The sequence below is a fragment of the Aptenodytes patagonicus genome, chromosome 10, assembly GCF_965638725.1.
Source record: "Aptenodytes patagonicus chromosome 10, bAptPat1.pri.cur, whole genome shotgun sequence".
NCBI lineage: Eukaryota > Metazoa > Chordata > Aves > Sphenisciformes > Spheniscidae > Aptenodytes > Aptenodytes patagonicus.
This window is the reverse complement of record NC_134958.1, coordinates 16763819-16783086: the sequence shown is the minus strand read 5'-3', so window position 1 is coordinate 16783086 and position 19268 is coordinate 16763819. Positions and strand designations below refer to the sequence as shown.

The following is a 19268-nucleotide window of genomic DNA, read 5'->3' as shown; positions in this document are numbered from 1 at the left end:
TCACACTGTAATATAAGGATCAGCTGAACTCTGAAGTTTCTAGAAACTTCACAGCAATAGTAGAAATAAATCCCATAATTGACTTATTAGCCCTTATAGAAAATGAGATAAAATAGGCATATGTTTAACTTGCTGCATCCTAATGCAATTGCAGTTCCCTGAACTATTAGGAGGGCCCTTCCTCTTTGAGGATCTAAAGCAACAGGTGTTATTCGTTACAGTATAACACATGAAATAAATGTGAGAGAGGCAAGCCATTTTTCATCCACTTGAAAAAACAGACACCTAACTGAAGAATAATGCAGAAAATCTTAATCTGAATAGATGATGTACAGGAGATAAGGTTATGCAGTAAGAATCTTTCTGGCTACACTAAAATACCAAATTTTACAGACTGCTCTAGAAAGTCTGTGGTAAGCATGCAAGCTGTGCATCAATGAATTACCAACCCTGATATCTCAGGGAAGTACTTGAGGATTATTATCACATTTGTTGGTTAAATAGCAAGGAACAAGCAACGTTAAGACCAGACTATGAAGAGACAGCTATTACAGTATTGGTTGTAAATTTACAGTTCAATGCCTAGATGTCAATTTTGGCAACTAACAGAGGAATTTCGGATGGACAAGTACTTGCAGGCTGATTTTTAATTACAATTTTAGCATTCGCTTACAGATCAGCCCACAATTTTGATTAGATTACCTAGCTTTAAGAGGGTTAAATAATACGGGTTAGCCACACAGAATACCACATAGAAACACTAAACATACTCCGTTAAACTAAATTTGTGTCTCTGTGAATTTTCATTAAATAAAATTAAGACTATTTTAAATAAACCTACAAACATTCTTTCAAAAATAATACTCTGTAAAAGTCAGAAAGTTATGCTGATTTTCCTTGGTTTTCTACTGTAGATTTAAAAAAGTTATGTGTAACAAGGGACTAGTTTACCCTCACACTTCTGCTGCTTATAACACTTCATGCTACAAAATTATATACTTTACCACACAGAATTAGGCTGATGAACACCAAATATTATTTGAAAACAACCAAATCTCTAGATGGAATTCTAGCTGCGCTGTATACACACCTTAAAAATAAAGCACCAGTGCTAATCCTTATGCACTGGGTGGAAAGTTGGTACCTTTAACAACCCAAAGCTCATTAAAGAAGAATCTGAACTTTAAAAATCAGATGCAGAGGGTCAATGCATTGCAATGCAAGTGACAATTTAATTCAAGTATGTTTCATTTTACAAGAGCTGAAGTTAGAAATGTTAGTGTCCTAAACTGTTTTCTCTTAGACATGAGTCTGTTCTAGCTCCCTATCTGGGAGCAACACACAGAAACACTGAAGTATTTTCTTCTTCAGTTGAACCACTAACTTTTGCAGCAATGTTACATGTCCAATTAAATGCAGTAAATCTTAAAATAATTTTCCTGACAAACAAAGTAATTACAATCACCAATGATCATCATTTTTCATAAGCTATCTCCTTACCATTAGAGGAAGAGCCCCTATTTGCAAATGATGAAGTCGAGGAGGTGCATGGTAGTGGGCCAAGTGAGGATGCAAAGGCCCTGGAGGGTAAGTAGCTGCAGTCACACCAGCTTCAATTCCCAGTTCCCTGTCACATGAATGAAAGTGGCATTACAGTAAAGGTACATCTTGACTCCTAGATACAATTCCACTGCTTTGGAAAGCATACAACACAGCACAGCTACCATAACAGTTTTACATAAGAATTTTTTTAAACTTATTTAAACTTTGCTAAAGAATCATCTTAATCCTACCATAACTAAAAGTTATTTTTAAATCAGCTGTGAAGATTTAGTATGATAAATCAGTAAAGACAACTCCACATTTATTGTGCCCAGGACTATTATCAGTGTGGAGTCTTCTCCGTAGCTCATGCTGTGGGAAAAGCAGCTGTCACGCATGCACCTCTTCCCTAATGGTCAAAAGTATCTCTTTTTTATAATAAAAATATTGTGGAACTTAAGTGTAACCTTCATGAGTGGGCTTGATGCAATTTTAAGTAAGTTCAGACAAAGAGGAGAGAAAATAAATTAGCTTGTAACTCAAATCCAAACCTCTATTTTACAAAGAGCACAAATAGAACAGTCTTCAGCAATGTTTTACTTGCCTATTTTAAAATCAATTCTTGAAATAACTACCTAGAGTCAGTAACACTCAATTCCACTTTAAAAGCAATGGATAACCCCCCCTAGAAATATATTTAAGATACTGAGTACTCAAAGCAGTATTTCAAAGCCATATCAATGTCTACAAATTTTAAACTACAGGTGCATGCAGCACTTTTTAAAATCACAGACAGCATTATCAACACTGTGATCAGCACATTATGGTCCTTTGTCCTGAGTCCCAAAAAACTAAAATACTATCTGATTACTAACCAGGCAGATCTCTCTGGAGCTTGTCGAGGATGGGAAGACATTGTCTGAGGCACATGGATGTGATGCCCATGACCATAATTGGGATGCATTCTGTGAGGATGCGGAGGAGGCCGTTCATGAGCACGTCTAAACAACATAAAACAGCAACAGTTAATTTCACATACTTGTTAGTATCAAGAAAGCAACATCCATAATCGTTACAGACTGAATTACTGGAATGCATTTAAACTAAAAAAATAAAACTCCCAATACAGTATTTTCATTTCAACTTCAGATATAAGTTAGAAACTAATTATAATACAGATTTAATATTCAAAGACAAAGCCAGCTTCAGCTACTGTGATCTGCCCTTCACTTGGCAGAAGTGACTACAGAAGGACTGACAAAGGGTTTAATCCTAACCTCAAACTGCAGGTAGGAAGGCAAAGGCCACATGACGGTCATGTTGAGATTCAGAGTCGCTCACAGCTATGCTGCAGTTTATTTCTAGTAAAACTATACCAGCAAAAGTAATTAGGGGACACTTAATACACTAATCAGAGGTAATTTTCCTTGAAACATGTTTGTGTCATAGCTCAAGTAATAAGAGCACACAGTTTTTTCCACACCAGCTGGTATCCAACAACTACAGTGTTGGAAAAAAACTTCAAAAAAAACCTGCTAGCTGACTTCTGCTACCTCACCACTTCCCAGTTACAGAAAGAAATGGATTGGTATTTTTCTCTCCATTGCTTTCAACGCAGACAGTATTTTTTTTTTATTCAACCTAGAAACTTGGATTTTGCCAAAATCAGTACACTGACTTCAGATTCAACTACCTTAAACTACCTGACAAAGTAGACTAGACATTTTGTAAATTCACATGTCTAGAGAAGTAAAAAGCTACTTAACAGCACACTATTCCAATCACTGTAAATTGACACTTTTCCAGAGAAATCTGTCAAGCTTGTATAAGTGTTAGAAGTAGTAGTTTTCTGCAATGGTACAGACCAACATGGGAACAGACCTATCAGCAGAGCCTACTCCTAGTCTCACCTCCCTTCAGTTTGTCAAGTAACTATGGGGAAATATCTGCATGAACATATTTTAATTAAAAAACACAGCAAAACAACTTCCATAGTTCAATAAAAATTGAATGTCATGTAGGCCCATTTTTCCTAAAATTAGTCTTAATTTAAAAGAAACACATTTGAAATTATTTCTATGAATGTAAAACTCCTAAGCTGCTATCTCACAATCTTAGTATAAAGTGGGTGATCAGATTTAAATAAACAGAAAATCCGTATGTTATACAAATGCAGTGCACCCTCACACACTGCCTTTTGCTCATTTTGTGGCCAATTCCAAGACCTTAAGGAAGTTATAGCTGTTGTACCCACACTTGAGACATAACAGTGAGAAGAGGCCTCTAACCATTCTCTTCTTCCAATCCTGAAAAAGTCCTATATTGTCAGACAGAAGGTATACAAGCTAGACTATCCCATATGCTCTATCTAGAAATGAAGGATGAAACAACATCTTAAGAACATTCTGAGATGCTGGGACACGGAATCGAAGGAACTGCAAAGTCTGCTGGCAGTCTCAGTCTGTGTATTAAATAACAGAGCGAATACACACAAGTTTCTGGTTGTCAGAGCATAATCTCATTTATATAAGGTTGGGCCAAGACACCTACGGTATTGATTTTGCATGTAATTTTTATGAGGATTAGAGGAGAAACAAAAGACCAAGGGTGGAACAATTTCATAAGATTACAAAACAGAACTATAGAGGAGAAACCTCACTGAGCAAGCTGACACTGTCTGACCTGAGATTGGTGAATTCAGAGAGAATGTCAAGGAAGAACCTATTATCAACATTTGACTACAGTTGCTATACACACAAAGAAAATTCACTAGGCTAAGAAATGCCAATATTCACATTTCCAGTCCTCGAACTACCAGAAAGTTTCCAGAACTGATAAGATAGCTACCACTATTATTGTTCCTTAAAATGCTATCTTGCTGTCTCACATTCACTGGCTTGAATGTTCCAAAATTAATTTTTGGGTATCATTGCATAATCATGGGCATACACAAGCAGCATGCCTGTATGTTTAGGTTAGGGTGTTTAGAGGTTATGCCATTTGCATAGCAAAGATAACAAAAGAACAGGTATAGGTTTGGACAGATCAAAATTTTAATGACTGAGAAAGCAGGGTTATATTTGACTTTCCTGGGGGATGAGGGAGGGGAAGTCTGTCATGTGCCACTTTGTGAGCAATTACTGACTATAGATATTTTTATGAATTACCTGGAAACTGCCTCAAAAGTTGCAGTTAAAGCAAAATTTTGTTTAAGCATTGTCTTCTAAATCAGTTTTAAGTTAGTTACCAGTAGAATTTTATAATAAAGTTAGGAGCAACAACTAGAGAGCTCATTCTTGAAATTCTCTTGGATATTTAAAAGCATTATCTCCAGAATTAAAATAACTTCAGTTACTTTGTGACTGAATACCAAGCCAGTACTGACCCAATTTCTGTTGATACTAGTGTCATGAATCTAGTTTAGGAACAACAGTAGCGTCTCTTAAACAGTATCACCAAAGCTACATCTCAACATTGGTCACATTCTCATACAGGTATTATTCAGTCTCTTCCCTCTCTTCTAAAGACATAAAGGCACAGTAAAGCTAGGTAAGTATCTAAGGTTAAATCTGAATTAAACCTGGCAAATGGTCTCTTATGATAAATTGTTCATTTTATTTTAAAGCATTAGTTAGATAAAAAGAATCTTAACAGCATCAACAAGGCAAAACACACTGTCAAGGAACACATTTGAAAGGAGCTTATGATGTACTTTCTAGGCTGTCCAGCTTGAAAAGGAATTCCTGCCTGTTATCTGGAGGATGAATAATGGGCAAGAGAAACATGAGCTTCCCTTCTTTTCCATGCCCTATTTGTACCTTACCTGGAGACACTGTTGAGAGATGTAATGGAACAAGTTCAGTCTTAATGCTCACGTGACTGTGACAGTATGTAAAGACACTTCTTACCATGGTTTAATACTAACAGTTCCTAACCATGCAATTAACAGTTTGAGATTCACATGCAACATTTTACAAACCTGAGGGAAATGAATTATATGTTTAGATATTGTTCTGAGTACATTTGTGACATACGTTGGGTGTTGCATCATTCTTCTCCTCTGGACCTCCATCCTCTGGATCACTTCATGAGGATGTAGCCTCTGTGCTGGAGGTGCTGTTGCAGGGATGTGATGGGATATAGGCTGGTGTGTTGCGGGAAGATGCTGTGGTATTGGAGCAGCTGCATTGGCTAAAGGATGAGTTGGTGGTGGAGGTGGAGGTGGAACAGGATGAGAAGATGCATGAGAGGAGATTGAAGGATGGAAGGGATGCATTGGATGAGGGATAACATAATCTACTTGAGGTGGAGGTTGTGGCTGTGGAGGAGGATTTCCATGGGAGTGAGGACATGCAGAAGCTTGATGGTGAAGAGGTCTGGTCAAAGAGGCATCTGCAATGAAAACATCAGGTGCTTTTAATTTGGTCATTAGCACGTTTTGACTTAAATGTATTTTTAAAAGTATCTTCACACAGGTTATTCAGTATTATTACATCAGTGTAAACAGTGGCAACATGGGAATATGTGTTTATGCAATTTTTAAGTAAAGTGATCCCAGCAATACACCCTACAAGAAACTCATACTTTCTGCAGCCAGAAGTATTCCATTTGCCAATGTTGGTAAAAAGAATTAAAAAAAAAAAAAAAAAAAATTGTGTGATGCACGCTGAAAAAGGTATATATGGTGAGAAATTTTACTTCAAGTTTGTTGTTTAATTTTTTAAAAATTTAATACCCCCCCCAACAAGTCCACTATTCTGTAGAGACAATAAAATCCAAAAAAAGAAATCACAATCAAACAAATGAGTTGACTCTCTGAGCTTGCTCACGCAGAACTCACTGGGGGGATGGGACAGGGGACAAACCAAGGAAAAAGAAAGAAAAAGGTATTGCTAAAATACAAAGGAGATGAAAAATATTTTCATAGTAAATACAGTTTTTGAAGTCTGAATATTATTAAGGTCACTCAAAAGAAAATATTTTAACTTCACCTCGATCCTGTTCAAATCCTCTACACAATCTAAACTGTTTAAATACATTTCTTAGTATGTGTTTTGCTAGGCCAGTTCTAAGATCAAAGCAAGCAGACAGTAAGAGTTTTCATATGTTGTCAGAGAAGCTGTTTTCTTGTTTGCTTGATTTCCCCCCCGCCCCAGGTACCCAGTACTTATCAGTACTTACAAGGAGAATGCATATAATGCCGACAAGAAGAGAGCGATGCCTGAGGAGGAGGTTGGGGCTGTGGCTGCGCAACCATACTTGATCCATATCCGTCTATTGTTATTGATTGGCTTGGGCCAGCACCAGCCTGATGTCCATAAATTGCAGTTCGAGATGAAGAACCAGGACAGCAGGGGTCAAAAGCAGATGTTCCATGAAAAGCACCACTTCCATGACTTCTTATACCACTGCTGCTTAAGTCTACTGGCAATGCCTGCTGCGTAAACAAACCATCTTTTTTCAAGCAATTCTTCAGACATTGAAAACAAAGTCACCCTCAAACATAATGTGATAAAAAATAAAAATAAATACTACCACAAGCAACTGGGATCCAAATTTTTAAGTTTTAAGCCTTAAGTTTTAAGGCTCAACTCTGGAACATTCTTTAGATATGGTTAACATTTCTTATTCCTAAGTTCTTGAATCTGGTGAGAGAGACTAGATTCATTACACCAGATTGTGTAAAAAAAACAAAAACCCTATGATGGATAAATCAGTGAATATATGGGAGCTACATGCATTGAAATATTCGGAGGCAAAAAACAATCTTTACCATTTTCAGTTGTGCCTAACGTATTACACTTAAAACAGAAAACAGACTGATAGTTCTCCATGTTGTAAATTAAGTTTGCACAGTATTGTTCTTACTTATAACCTTATTGTTTTAGAGCTGTGATTTTAGTTACTTAAAATATCTTAAAACCCAATGCTTTTAGAAAAGCAACTCTTTTATATCTTTTATAAACAGAACATTAGACTTGATTTTTTTCTTCCCTTAAAGCAGCTCAATTATTTGCACTGCAAAACTGCTATTATCAGCAGAGTATATTTCAAGGTATTTACGTTTGGTTTGCTTAAACAGCCACTATCATCTTACAGTCCTCAAGAGGATGTCAGCTATCAATGATTACTTATTGGATTATGACTTTCTGTAAAATTTCAATTTTTGGTGTCCATATATTATAGCTCAAATTTTCTTTTTAGTTCCCTTCTATAATGCCTGCTACAGAACAAGAGAATAATCCACAATTCGGCATCCTATTCTATTCTCTCGTATCTATAACAACCTGAAATCGCAAAGGGAGAGTCACAAGAGTTAAACATGCCTGGTCATGGTAACTGGTGCCAGAACTGCTGCTTGCTCCACAAGGTGCAGGCACTGGAGGAGGCCTTTCAACAGGGCAGCTGGAGTCACTGAATGAAGGAGATAGTGGAACAGCTGGGTGAGGGTTGTGGTGGTGGTGGTGGTGGTGTTGAAAGTGGTGGCCATGCTGCTGAAAGCAGCTTGTATGTGGGTGCCCCAATGCATGATGAGTCTGTGAAGGTCCTCCACAAGGAGAATGCTGAGGGCAGCACGATGGTAACCTTGGCATGGCCGGAGGGCCAGTTTCCAGTGTCGTATTAGAAGCAGTTCTTCTTAGATCATCTTGAAGATAAAGAAAGTTAATATTGAAGTGAAAGAAATTAGTAAAGCTGATCACCGTAAAGCAGTGTCTTAAACAGAAAAAAAAGAATTGTACTTCAAGATTAAATAATTAACTGATTGAAAAACAGATCTAGACTAAAACAAAACAAACTGGATACAAAACCAGAAGACTTAGCTATGCCTGCCAAATGAACCAAAACTGAATAGTTCAGGTGGATGTACTTAGAGGAACCACTAGAGGACGTGAACGGACACTTGCCTTTTTCCACTAATTTAAGACATGTTATCAGTAGGGAAAGGAGGAAAGATTGTCCCTGTGGTTAGTGTGCAGAGACCTCAAATTCTTGTGCAACTGTAGTCAGCTCAGGTTTTTTGTACCTCACCTGACTGGCAGACAGGGGTAGAGCACCCATGTTTCAGAGATGTTATGAGTGCCACCTGTATATACAGCTCTATTACAGGTCAGTATCTATACAGATCTGTATAAATGTACTTCCAGTGAAGCAATCTATAGGGGGAGGTTCAAGGAATCTCTATACATCCTTCACTTCCTTACGATACACATTAAAAAAACTACCCCTGTAACACACTGCAATGGAAGACTTAATTCCCTGTGAACTACATTCTACCTCCTCAAAAAGCAAGGATGTGGTTCATTAGGTATAACCAAATCATTCCAATAGGCAAAAGCAGATGGCTCCAGCACAACTTCCTTCATCTTTGGGGAGAAATCAATGATCTTTTTCAGATTCCTGTCTGTCCTCTCAACTTACTAGCATTATGTTCAGTACTAAAAGTTCACATGCCGTTTAATCTAGAGAATGCCGATTAACTTCCTCTACCTCCTTTGAACTAGGAGGCAACACAACAGTTTAGAAAGCTCTCTTATTCTGTACCTCCAGCTGAAGTACCAGCAGTGCCGCCACTGGGAAGACTAGAAGTCGTCTCTGGTGCTGCAGAAGGCTGGCTGTTGGAGATGTTTGGAGCTGCATCAGAGGCCTGCTCTGAGGTAGACGTACTAGAACTGTTACTGGAAGCAGAACTCACAACCTGCGGCTCCACTCTAGCTGAAGTGGTTGGCACAACTGTCGGCTCTAGTGAAACAAAAAAGCTTTCATGTTCTTTAAGCTTTAAAAGCTGTTGGGGTTTTTTTATTGTTGTTGCTGGTTTTTAATTATTTTAGAAGAAATTCTCCATTCTGGTCTTGCCAGATGCTAAGAAAGTCGGAACACAAAAGCCTGACAGGTACAAAATACAAAAGTTAATACTGTTTCACTCGTGTGTGTGTGGGGGAAAAAAAAAAAAAAAAATTATCTTATTTCCTTTTTTTTTTAATCAACTCAAATTTTAAGAATTAATATAAAATAAATTCCCAACCAAATCCGACATACCAAGTTTTATTTACTGAATAAAATACTACTAGAAAGGAAATTAAATTACTTTGGTACTTTATGATGAAAACACTTGCTGAAATCTTTCATAAAACCACAGGCAAACTACGCTATGATTAAGTATTACCCTTACCGTTTTTTTAATGCCTACAACGCGCAGAAAAACTTTTAGATAACTAACCAAGAACAGCATAGTAATGTCTAAACTAGCAGTACTACTTTACAAACTTCAGTCATTCTAGATGCATAGTACTAAAGGCTATAGCAAGATAAACTTGGTTTCTAGTCTCAATACACATTAAAAGCAGATTCATTATATCAGTATTTGAGGCTTCTGTTAAAAGGACAATATGCAAAATGAACATGTATATGAAGGTAATAGTTGGCAATATATTTAATTGGATCCAGGGAAATACACTAAACACTTGATAAATCTTGTTCTCTACTACACAATTGTAAACAGGTTAAAATTTAAAAAGATACTTGGTGGCATAATTCAAATTTAGTTTTGAAACAGTCTGCTTTTGACTGTAAGTTTGAAATTTCTCTCTAATTACCGACAAGGCAATGACATGACTAGGAATATGAGATACCATAAAAGGGAGTATCATCAGAAACAGCTCAGTTTTTTTTCGTGAAAATGTCTGCATGGATATCAGGGGGGAGAAAAAAAAAAAAAGGCATCAAGACACTTCAAATACTTCTCTTACACAAAGTCTTAAAATAAAATATGACTAGTTTTCAAGATTTCTCTCTATATCTAGTAGGTATATCAGCAACTCAGTGAGCAAGGGAATAAACGTATCTCCCTTCTGGCAAGACTTCCAACTCATCACATTAAAAAAACATGATCTGGTACCTACATTTAAATTCCTTTGGATTTTAATGTGGCATTCCAATACACTAATTTTATTTAAAGGAAAGCATTTTGGGAGAAATGTATTAAAGTTTAAATTCAGGAAAAAACAGCAAGTACATAGGAAATGTATAGCCTAACACTGATATGTGATCACACAGTACTCAAGATGGGATGCTAATACATTCTGAAAGCAATCCTGCAGTCAGACAATTCTCAGTTCTATCAGCCTCAATCACCCCACTACCCTGTTACTGTTTTGACTTACCATCAGCAATACAGACAGTTCTGGTTCTCCCCCCCAAAACCAGTAAAAGCCAGTGGGCATGGTCAATCTCAAACTACTAACTAAGAGAAACTTAATTTCAACACGCTTCACAGACATTAATCCACAGATAGATGGAGATATGATCCTTATGCTCATGGAAGCAGCTAGCAAAGTTTTAAGACTACTATCTTTGAAGACATCAGTAAAATTATGATAAAGTGCGTAGCTGCCTTGTAACAGTGTTAATTCAGAATTTTTATCATTTTACACTAGTTCTTGTGTGAAATTTGATGCCTAAACCCAAAAATAATATCTCTGAAATCCTGGAAGACTCATCTTAGAAAGGTTATTTCCCCGGGGGGGGTGGGGGGGTGGGCAGAAACAGCTAGTGTTAAATATACACATTACAGAAGTAAAAGTTCATTCAGCAATAATCTTTTTTACAAGAATTTGGTTCCTGAATTTAAGACTACATGCTATAATTTGAGTTTAAAGAGTAAATTAAAGCAATAGATGCCTATTCCCCTTCAATGATAGAGCTGTTGGGATATTTCACAGTAAATCCATAAAGAAAAGAATCTGTAAATCAACCCATCCTCTTCCTTAAAAACCAAACAACCAAAACCAATTCCAAACCCTTCCAACTCTCCAACCCACCCCAAAAATCAAGACAACTTGAACAATAAGATATTGCAAGATACTAGCTTGCGATGCACTCAGGGACAGAACCACAACAGGACAAAACTTCTGTTAAACATTAAAAGTAGCATGTGCCCAAGAAATCCCCCAAACCACCACCAACAACAACAAAATAAACCTGCAAAAATGTACATGAGCTTTAGTTTTTCCTTCTCTCAACTTTTGACAATACCTGGAAGTTGCTCTTATGATTTTCAGCAGGAATAGACTTATGAAGTGCCAGTAGGTTTTAATGTTAGGAAACAATGAAAGGTTACAGCTTCGGAAACCTAACATACTTTACTAGTTTGGGGTTGGGGATTTTTTTCTTTTTTAAAATTATTTTTACTCCAAGGCCTGAAAGAACAGTAACTATTCCAAAGCATAGGCAGCGATAGATTTTCCTTTTATAGTGTTGTATTGAAGTAAGTGCATATTTTTAAAGTAGTTCCAACCTGTTCTGTAATTTCTGCCTGGTGAGTCAGCCCTCAGACATACACCCAAGTCTGTTTTGGAAGAAAAATCAGATCTAGTAGACCCACTGGGAATGGCTAAACTTTTAATTTTAAAAGGAAGGCCGCAAGAGGATTTTCTGACAGGCTTGGAAATTAGTTTGTTTAGAATTGAGCCTTTTTCATAGAATGGTATGTTATAACTGATGCAATTGATTCCACTCCCCTTACACTGATCATCCTGCTTCTGAAAAAGGAAGAGATTTCTCAGACCAGTGCAACTTACCATCTTCATCCACTGTAAGGTCCACTACTTCCGCTGCATTCTGTCTCAATGGCTGTATGACTGTGGAAATCCTACTGCGGTTCCGCTGTTCTTGAGGTCGTGCAGCATGAGAACTAGAACTTTGTCCCCAGTGTGATCTTGTGTGTCCAAGTGTTGAACGAGACCTTAAAAAAGGTGACACCTTAAGTATTGACCTAAATTTTGCCATTATTATTAAGTTCTTCTCCTCACTGTTTTAGAAGCTATTTGAAGTATTTTTTTTAATTATTATTAGAAAAGCATTTTGTTACGTTGAAATACCCCACTACTCCACATTCACTAGATGTGTACTTACAAACATTACTGCAGGCTTTACCAGATAACATAATGGCAAATACCCAGCAGGTACAGTTTAAAGGTCTTTAAACCATGTTCCTATGAAATACATACAGGTAACTCAAAAAAATTCACTGTGAAACCCTACAACTGCAGTCAGGCAGCAATTATATCTGATGTTATGTTTTAACTTTGTTAATAGTAAATGAAGAGTCTCCAAATCCTATACTATTCCTATGCAGTCTGAAAGAGCAGATCTATGAATGACAGAAGCATAAAGACAATAAAAAACTGTAAACATTAAGTTCTTTTGCATGTTAACTTGTGACAGAATATTTTCAGAGAATAATTTCTATAATTTAAATTTCCAAAGTGTCCTAAAAGTGCAAAATCTCTGGACTTTTCTCTCTTGAATATTATTTCCTCTCCTCTAAGAACGAACACAGCTTTGTGTAACAATTAAATGAAATGTGGCTTGAGGAGAGGAAATCATAAGCCTGTAACCATACCTAAGGAAAGGGATGGTTTTATCTCTGTAGTATAACACTTAGCATCCAGTCTATTCAATTTAGCCATACAAACCCAAACACTCAAATCACCGATGCTTTAGAGTTTAAGTTAAGAAGATGCTGTCTTTAATTAAGGGAAGAATTTTTTTTACAGTATTGTATTTATCAATTCACTCTCAAAAACCTCTGACTCTCCGGTATTTACATAAATCAAGTGGCTCTTATTTTCCAATTTGGGAAAACAATGTACTCAGACTTCAAAAATTCAGAAGAGGAAAATGTGAAGAAAAGGGAATGACTTCATTAAAAACAAACAAAACCCACTGCACAAATCACCATGGAGCTCAGTCCACATTTCAGTTCTGCCTGTACTCCCTTCACCTCTATCTGTGTAACTCACTAACAAAGATCAGTATATTTTCCTGTAGTGCAAAAAGCATCCTTGCTACAGCCTTCTCAACTGGCTTACACTTCAATTCCACTTCAGTAGCCACTGTAATTTAAAGATCAGGTTGGTTCAAAAAGGCACATTTTCTTTAAAGTTTGGATTTACATAATGTCCAAATTGATTTGTGTGTGCTTTGTGTGTGTCCTACTAACACTCCAGAATGAAATTTACCTCCCAAACCCCTTTAAAAACTTTACTCTTACTCTCTGGTGACCCAAGGTGCACTTTGCTAATACAAGGAGAGGTTAAGGTCTCACCTCCTACTTCATCTTCCCCTCCCCTTCAGTTAACTAAGAGTTAAGGTTCATGGGAGCACCTCGGGTTTGGTAGTAAGGGACAGGAGAAATTAGCCATGGAAGGGTACGCAGGATTGTCAGTGTTTAATTCTCTTACAGGAACTCCAGCTTCATATCAAAACCAGTGCAGTACCTACTACATCCATATTTTTTGTTTTTCAATGCAAGCTGTAAATTCAACAATAAGAAATTTCTTTGGATTTCTTCTTGCACAAAAGAACAAGCAGACAACATGACAAAGCATCAAACTGGAGATGAAGAGAAAGAAGACCTAGCATACAACTGTACAGTGAGCTTATAATCTTCAAGAGTTTTTGAATCAGGTATGATTTCAAGCAAAGATGGAGGTGGAAACAAAGGACTACTGAGTTGAAACAGTCTTAAAGTTAGAGGTCTGGGTTATTTTCTTGTTATGATTAAATAGGACAATATTCTGAATGACTAATGAATATGTTAGCTATATGATGCTGTGTATATTCAGTCTGTGGCTGAGTCCATGTAATTTCAAAATGACTAGGCTAGTCCACCTCTGAAGTATGTTGTCCTGGTTTCAGCTAGGATAGAGTTAATTTTCTTTCTAGTAGCTGGTGTAGTGCTGTGTTTTGGATTTAGTATGAAAATAATGTTGATAACACACTGATGTGTTAGTTACTGCTAAGCAATGCTTACACTAGTCAAGGACTTTTCAGCTTCTCATGCTCTACCAACAGAGAAGGCTGGAGGTACACAAGAAGCTGGGAGGGGGCACAGCCAGGACAGCTGACCCCAACTGGCCAAAGGGACATTCCATACCATGGGACGTCATGCTCAGTACATAAACTGGGGGAAAGCTGGCCGGGGGGGCCACTGCTCGGGAACTGGCTGGGCATCGGTCAGCGGGTGGCAAGCAATTGCATTGTGTATCACTTGCTTTGTATAGTCGTCTTATTATTACTAGTAGTAGTATTTTATTTTATTTCAATTATTAAACTGTTTTTACCTCAACCCACGTGTTTTCTCACTTTCACTCTTCCGATTGTCTCCCCCATCCCACTTGGGGGGGGGGGGGGGGGGGGGTGAGCAAGCGGCTGTGTGGTGCTCAGTTCGTGACTGAGGTTAAACCACGACATTTATGACGAAATTGTTTAGTCCATTTAATGCTAAGACGACTCTCAACCAGATCTTAAATAGCTTTTTCTTAATCAGAAAAGGACCATCAGTGAAGACTTCATAGCATTTTGGTAGATACTGTCTATCTCATCCTCCTAGCTACGATTCCAGCTGCTACACTGCTGCTTGAGACTGCAGTTTATTTTACATCAAAGTTTACTTTCTCTATGCCTTGAAAGTAGCCCTATCTTGATGGAGAAGGGAGAAGGAGGGAATAATCATCAGTACATAACAATTTCTTGATGGAATATAGCGCACTGGGCAAAATGAAGGATGTGGAGGAAGAAACTAACACGTGGGTTTCTGTATGTAATTTTCTCAAACCCGAGACTGTGTGCAACGTAAGAAAAAGTGACAAATTTCTACATGTATGTGACTAAGTGAGGATTCAACATGCTACCAACTGCATCTCACCAGCAACCACTCAGAAAACAGGCAGAAGAGCATTAGCATCTTGATTTCACAAGGCAAATAAAAATCAGACAAATAATTAACCAGCTCTGGTAACAAAAGAACCAACAAAGGGATGTAGTCATTAATTTTTTGGGTAATTTCTTGGTTTAAATTATGAGTAAGATCTTTGGGTCTGCAATTCTTAGTTGTGGGATAAATTCAAAGAAACTGTGGCTTAGCAATTCCCACTGAAAGTGGTTTTCTACAGACAAATGATTTTCACTGGGTTTAGTAAGTTTCAGAATAGTTTCTTCAGGAGTGAATGAAAGTAAGGAAGTGTTTTTCATGAGCACTCTCCTCCTTACTTCTAGAAGAGCAAAGTGAGTGTCTATCCACTGGACAATTTTACATTGATGCTACTGATAAAGTATGTGTGGTTTAGGATCAAGCACTATGTATTCATTGCTAAGCAATGGTGTCCACTACTGCCTTTTGCAGAGTCCACTGCCAGTTTTATCAGATCTCCTTACTTTTAGGAAAATAGCAATCATCAGAGTAGGATTTCACTAAAAGAGCGGAGGAAGATGACAAGAAATAAATGCTGTAAGGGAGGAGAGAAGGGGGGTGGGGTGGATTCTTAAAGCCCATACCATATTACACTTAAGACAAGAGACAGCAAAGCTTAAAAGTGAGCACAAAATTGTACTATTTGCTGTCATGACAAGCAAGGTGGCACCTGTATAGCTACCCAAAAGGTCTGGTTGAAGGCACTGCAGAAATAAACCCTTTCTCTCGCACAGCTCTAGCTCTCTAAGGCTTTTTCTTTATCTTCTCCCTATTCAGCATTACTACCTTTTTCTTTGAGATGACTTTCCTTCTTGGAACGTTCCATTTCTACGTTCTTTATCCATTCCCTATCTTCTGCTGCCCACAACACATCAATAATAGTGAAAGATGATCTCATGTCCACTGACATGCTCCTGGTTCTACATCACAACAGATGCTTTGCCTCAAAATTTTCAATGCAAAACTATTTTTTTTTTGTCTCTAGCTTTTCCAAATCTAAACACAAATTCTGAGTTTCTAACGGATCCAGGTGTGTTGTCTGGAGAATGCTGGCTTCCTTCTTTCTTTCAGTAGTTTTCTTCTCTCCCACAAAAAAATTTGTATGACTGAAAGGAGGATTCAGGAAGAGACAGATTAAACACTTCATCAATTTTCTTTCCTTCTTTTCTGATCTTTAGTACTAAAATGCCCAGTAAACTTGTATGCACACTCAACCATCAGCTGACCTTCAGGTATTAGCAAGTTCATCCATACAAACACCCCCCCTGTATTCAAGTGCATCAATTCCTTTCAAAGTACATTTCACCTGTAAATTGTAAATAAATTAAAATATTCCTATTATCTATACATGGCCACTTGTTTAAAAGTATTTTTTAAAAAAATAATGCTTTTTATCTTCCATTTAGGAAGGCAGAGAAACCAGCTTTAACATACTTAAATATGCCAACCACAGATTCTTACCACAGCTTAAATTTAGAGCCTACTATTAGATTCATCTTTTATTTACTAAGGTCAAGATTAACACTGCAGAATTTTAAGTTTTTTGAAATTGTCAGGTGTAAAGTTGCAACTTCCCTGCAGAATGCTTTGTATAAAGACAAATGTCAAAGTGACAGCCTCCAGAATTTAAGTAAACCTTTTCAAATCTACAATCTTTTTCACTACTATTAATTTGCATTCTGTAAGTCCATATGTTACTATGGGGATATACACTGCTACTCAACTAATTGAGTTTTGGAAAAAAATAAGTGTTAGTTCTGGAGTAGTCAATGTATGTAACAAGCATTAAAAAGCTTAGCCTCAGATTTCACAGAAAAAAGCTAGCAATACTATGAAGTGTCAAAAGAAGAACCTTCATTTTTGCATTTCTGACTTTTTCTTTTACTTCCATCCAAAAATACACTTTCGCCTTTTAAAAAAATACAGTAACGTCTCTCATCTATACACAAGTTATAAAGAATAAACGTAACCATTTATTTAGCTCTGAACAGTATTCTGAGTTCAGTAAATAACCTTCCTAATGTTCAGTTTGCTTACAGCATTTATATTTATAATTTTATACTGAACTATCATTTAGATGTCCAAGAGTTGCCTTTGTTCCTTACACTGTGGTTGGCAAAACTAATATGCTTAAAACACAGAAAAACCTGCATAGGAAGTACTCTATGTTCAAAGTATAAAAGACTAGTTTAGAAGTTCCTGACTTTTCAGACTGAAGATTTGTATTTAAGACTCTTCCTCCTCATGCCAAACTTCCTGGAATTGTTTTCTTACTGTATTTTTTTTTTTTTTTTAAATACAGAATCATGACTTTTTCCAATACAAAATAAAACTCAACTATTTCTTTAATCTTCTCAAAAAGTTTTCAGCTGAACATTTTCAGACTGATGTCTTTTCTTAAGAGTTGAGAGCAAGTACAATAAATAGTTAAAGCGCAAAACTTAATTTGACCATTCTGTTATAATCTTAAAAAAGATAAAGAATCAAATGTCTTCGAGAACTCTGCATGTTAGAAGGTCTAACAAACCGAACAGGCCAAAAATTTAAATTCACCAGAAAACGCCCTTCGTTCAATCTCCTTCTCACTTAAGTCACCAGTAAAGACACCACTGACATCAATAACAATGAGGCGGGGGGGATGCTGCTGCTGTTTTGGTTGTAGGATTGCTGAAGGTAAGGGAAGAAAGAAGTAATTTTTTCAAGTCTTTTATGGCTACTACACAAAACATTTCTTATTGATGCTAGGAAAAGAGAAAGCTGTTTATTCTTTAAAAGCATCTTATCTGTCTTTAATCAGGTTTGAATTAATGTTCTAGAAGCACAATCACTTTCATCTAGCCTAATTTTTTACCCTTTAAAGCTTTACATGCAAGTTATGAGGCTAAAGCATTAACTTGATCTAGCTCAAGCCTTTTCAAGCATACATGTTGTTTCATAAGTTTTAATGACTGTTCTCAACAAATACATTCATGTGGATAAATCAACTATTTCTAGAAACATGTTTCTAATCACTTCAAGAAAGAGCATCTGTTGATTCTGCAGCTTTTGTTTTCTTTTAAACAGAAGGAAATATAAAGAAACATATTGTTGAAGAAATGAATTTTTAAAATGTTGATTTCTCTCATCTCTCCCCAATTCCTCTCTGCTATAGATTCAGGCTGCATATTTTTGTGAGTATGACATCCTTTGTGTGTCAGAGTTTAACAAAAAATTTAGTCAGTTCCAAGTATTCATGAAATCTACATTATGCACACATTTGTCTTAAACATAAAATTGGTTTGTTCAAGGTGGTATTTATTCCAATAAAAGTGATTTTTGCAGGAAAACTTGTCTGTTATTTTAAATTTAAAATTGCATTAGTGAAAGCACTATCTGATGACAAACAGATGGAATGTTTTCATAATTTACTGCCTATTGTTCCTTTGTCATTATTTTATAAAAAATTGATAGTCATTCTTCATATTCTACAATTTTGTCTTCATGTTCACAAATATGAAGACATACATAACAGGCAGCCATCTCCAACAGTCCCATGCACATGACAATTTCAAGTTTTCTTCTTCAAGGAGCTCCACTTTAATAGATTCTGCAAAATCTGATTAATATGGAACAATACTTCCAGAAAGGCATGGAAGAACAGGAAAGCATACACAGCAGCAGCTTCAAAAAAGTAGGATGCTTTCCTAAGAAATGCTCAGCCCTAGATAGTCAGCTCAGCCTAAACTTGCTCTCTCTAGGATCTCACCGTACAGCTTTGCTTTCCCAAAATTCTGCCCATCAGTCACACTAACTACGACCACCTCAACAACTCCAGATTAGTTGAATTGTCAAGCTTTGTCAAAGCTGTGGTTTGGGGTTTTTTGTTTGTTTCTTTGTTTGGGTTTTTTTTGTTGTTTGGGTTTTTGGTTGTTTGGTTTTGTTTTTGTTTTGTTTTGAATCCAAAACACATACTATGCATCCTGGTTAGAATTTA

At 36.8% G+C, this 19268-nt stretch overlaps 1 protein-coding gene across 5 annotated transcripts in view; it reads right to left on the bottom strand.

The window, feature by feature from the left end:
• RNF111 (ring finger protein 111) overlaps window positions 1-19268 on the bottom strand; it is a 54842-nt gene that overhangs the window by 11920 nt on the left and 23654 nt on the right. For all 5 annotated transcript variants that reach the window (XM_076348296.1, XM_076348294.1, XM_076348295.1 and 2 more), the window contains 7 exons: window positions 12120-12283; window positions 9085-9282; window positions 7869-8188; window positions 6724-6979; window positions 5577-5934; window positions 2418-2543; window positions 1501-1627 (listed from right to left, as the gene is read on the bottom strand). In XM_076348296.1, the coding sequence (XP_076204411.1) occupies window positions 1501-1627; window positions 2418-2543; window positions 5577-5934; window positions 6724-6979; window positions 7869-8188; window positions 9085-9282; window positions 12120-12283 (1549 nt within the window). The remainder of the gene's footprint in view (window positions 1-1500; window positions 1628-2417; window positions 2544-5576; window positions 5935-6723; window positions 6980-7868; window positions 8189-9084; window positions 9283-12119; window positions 12284-19268) is intronic.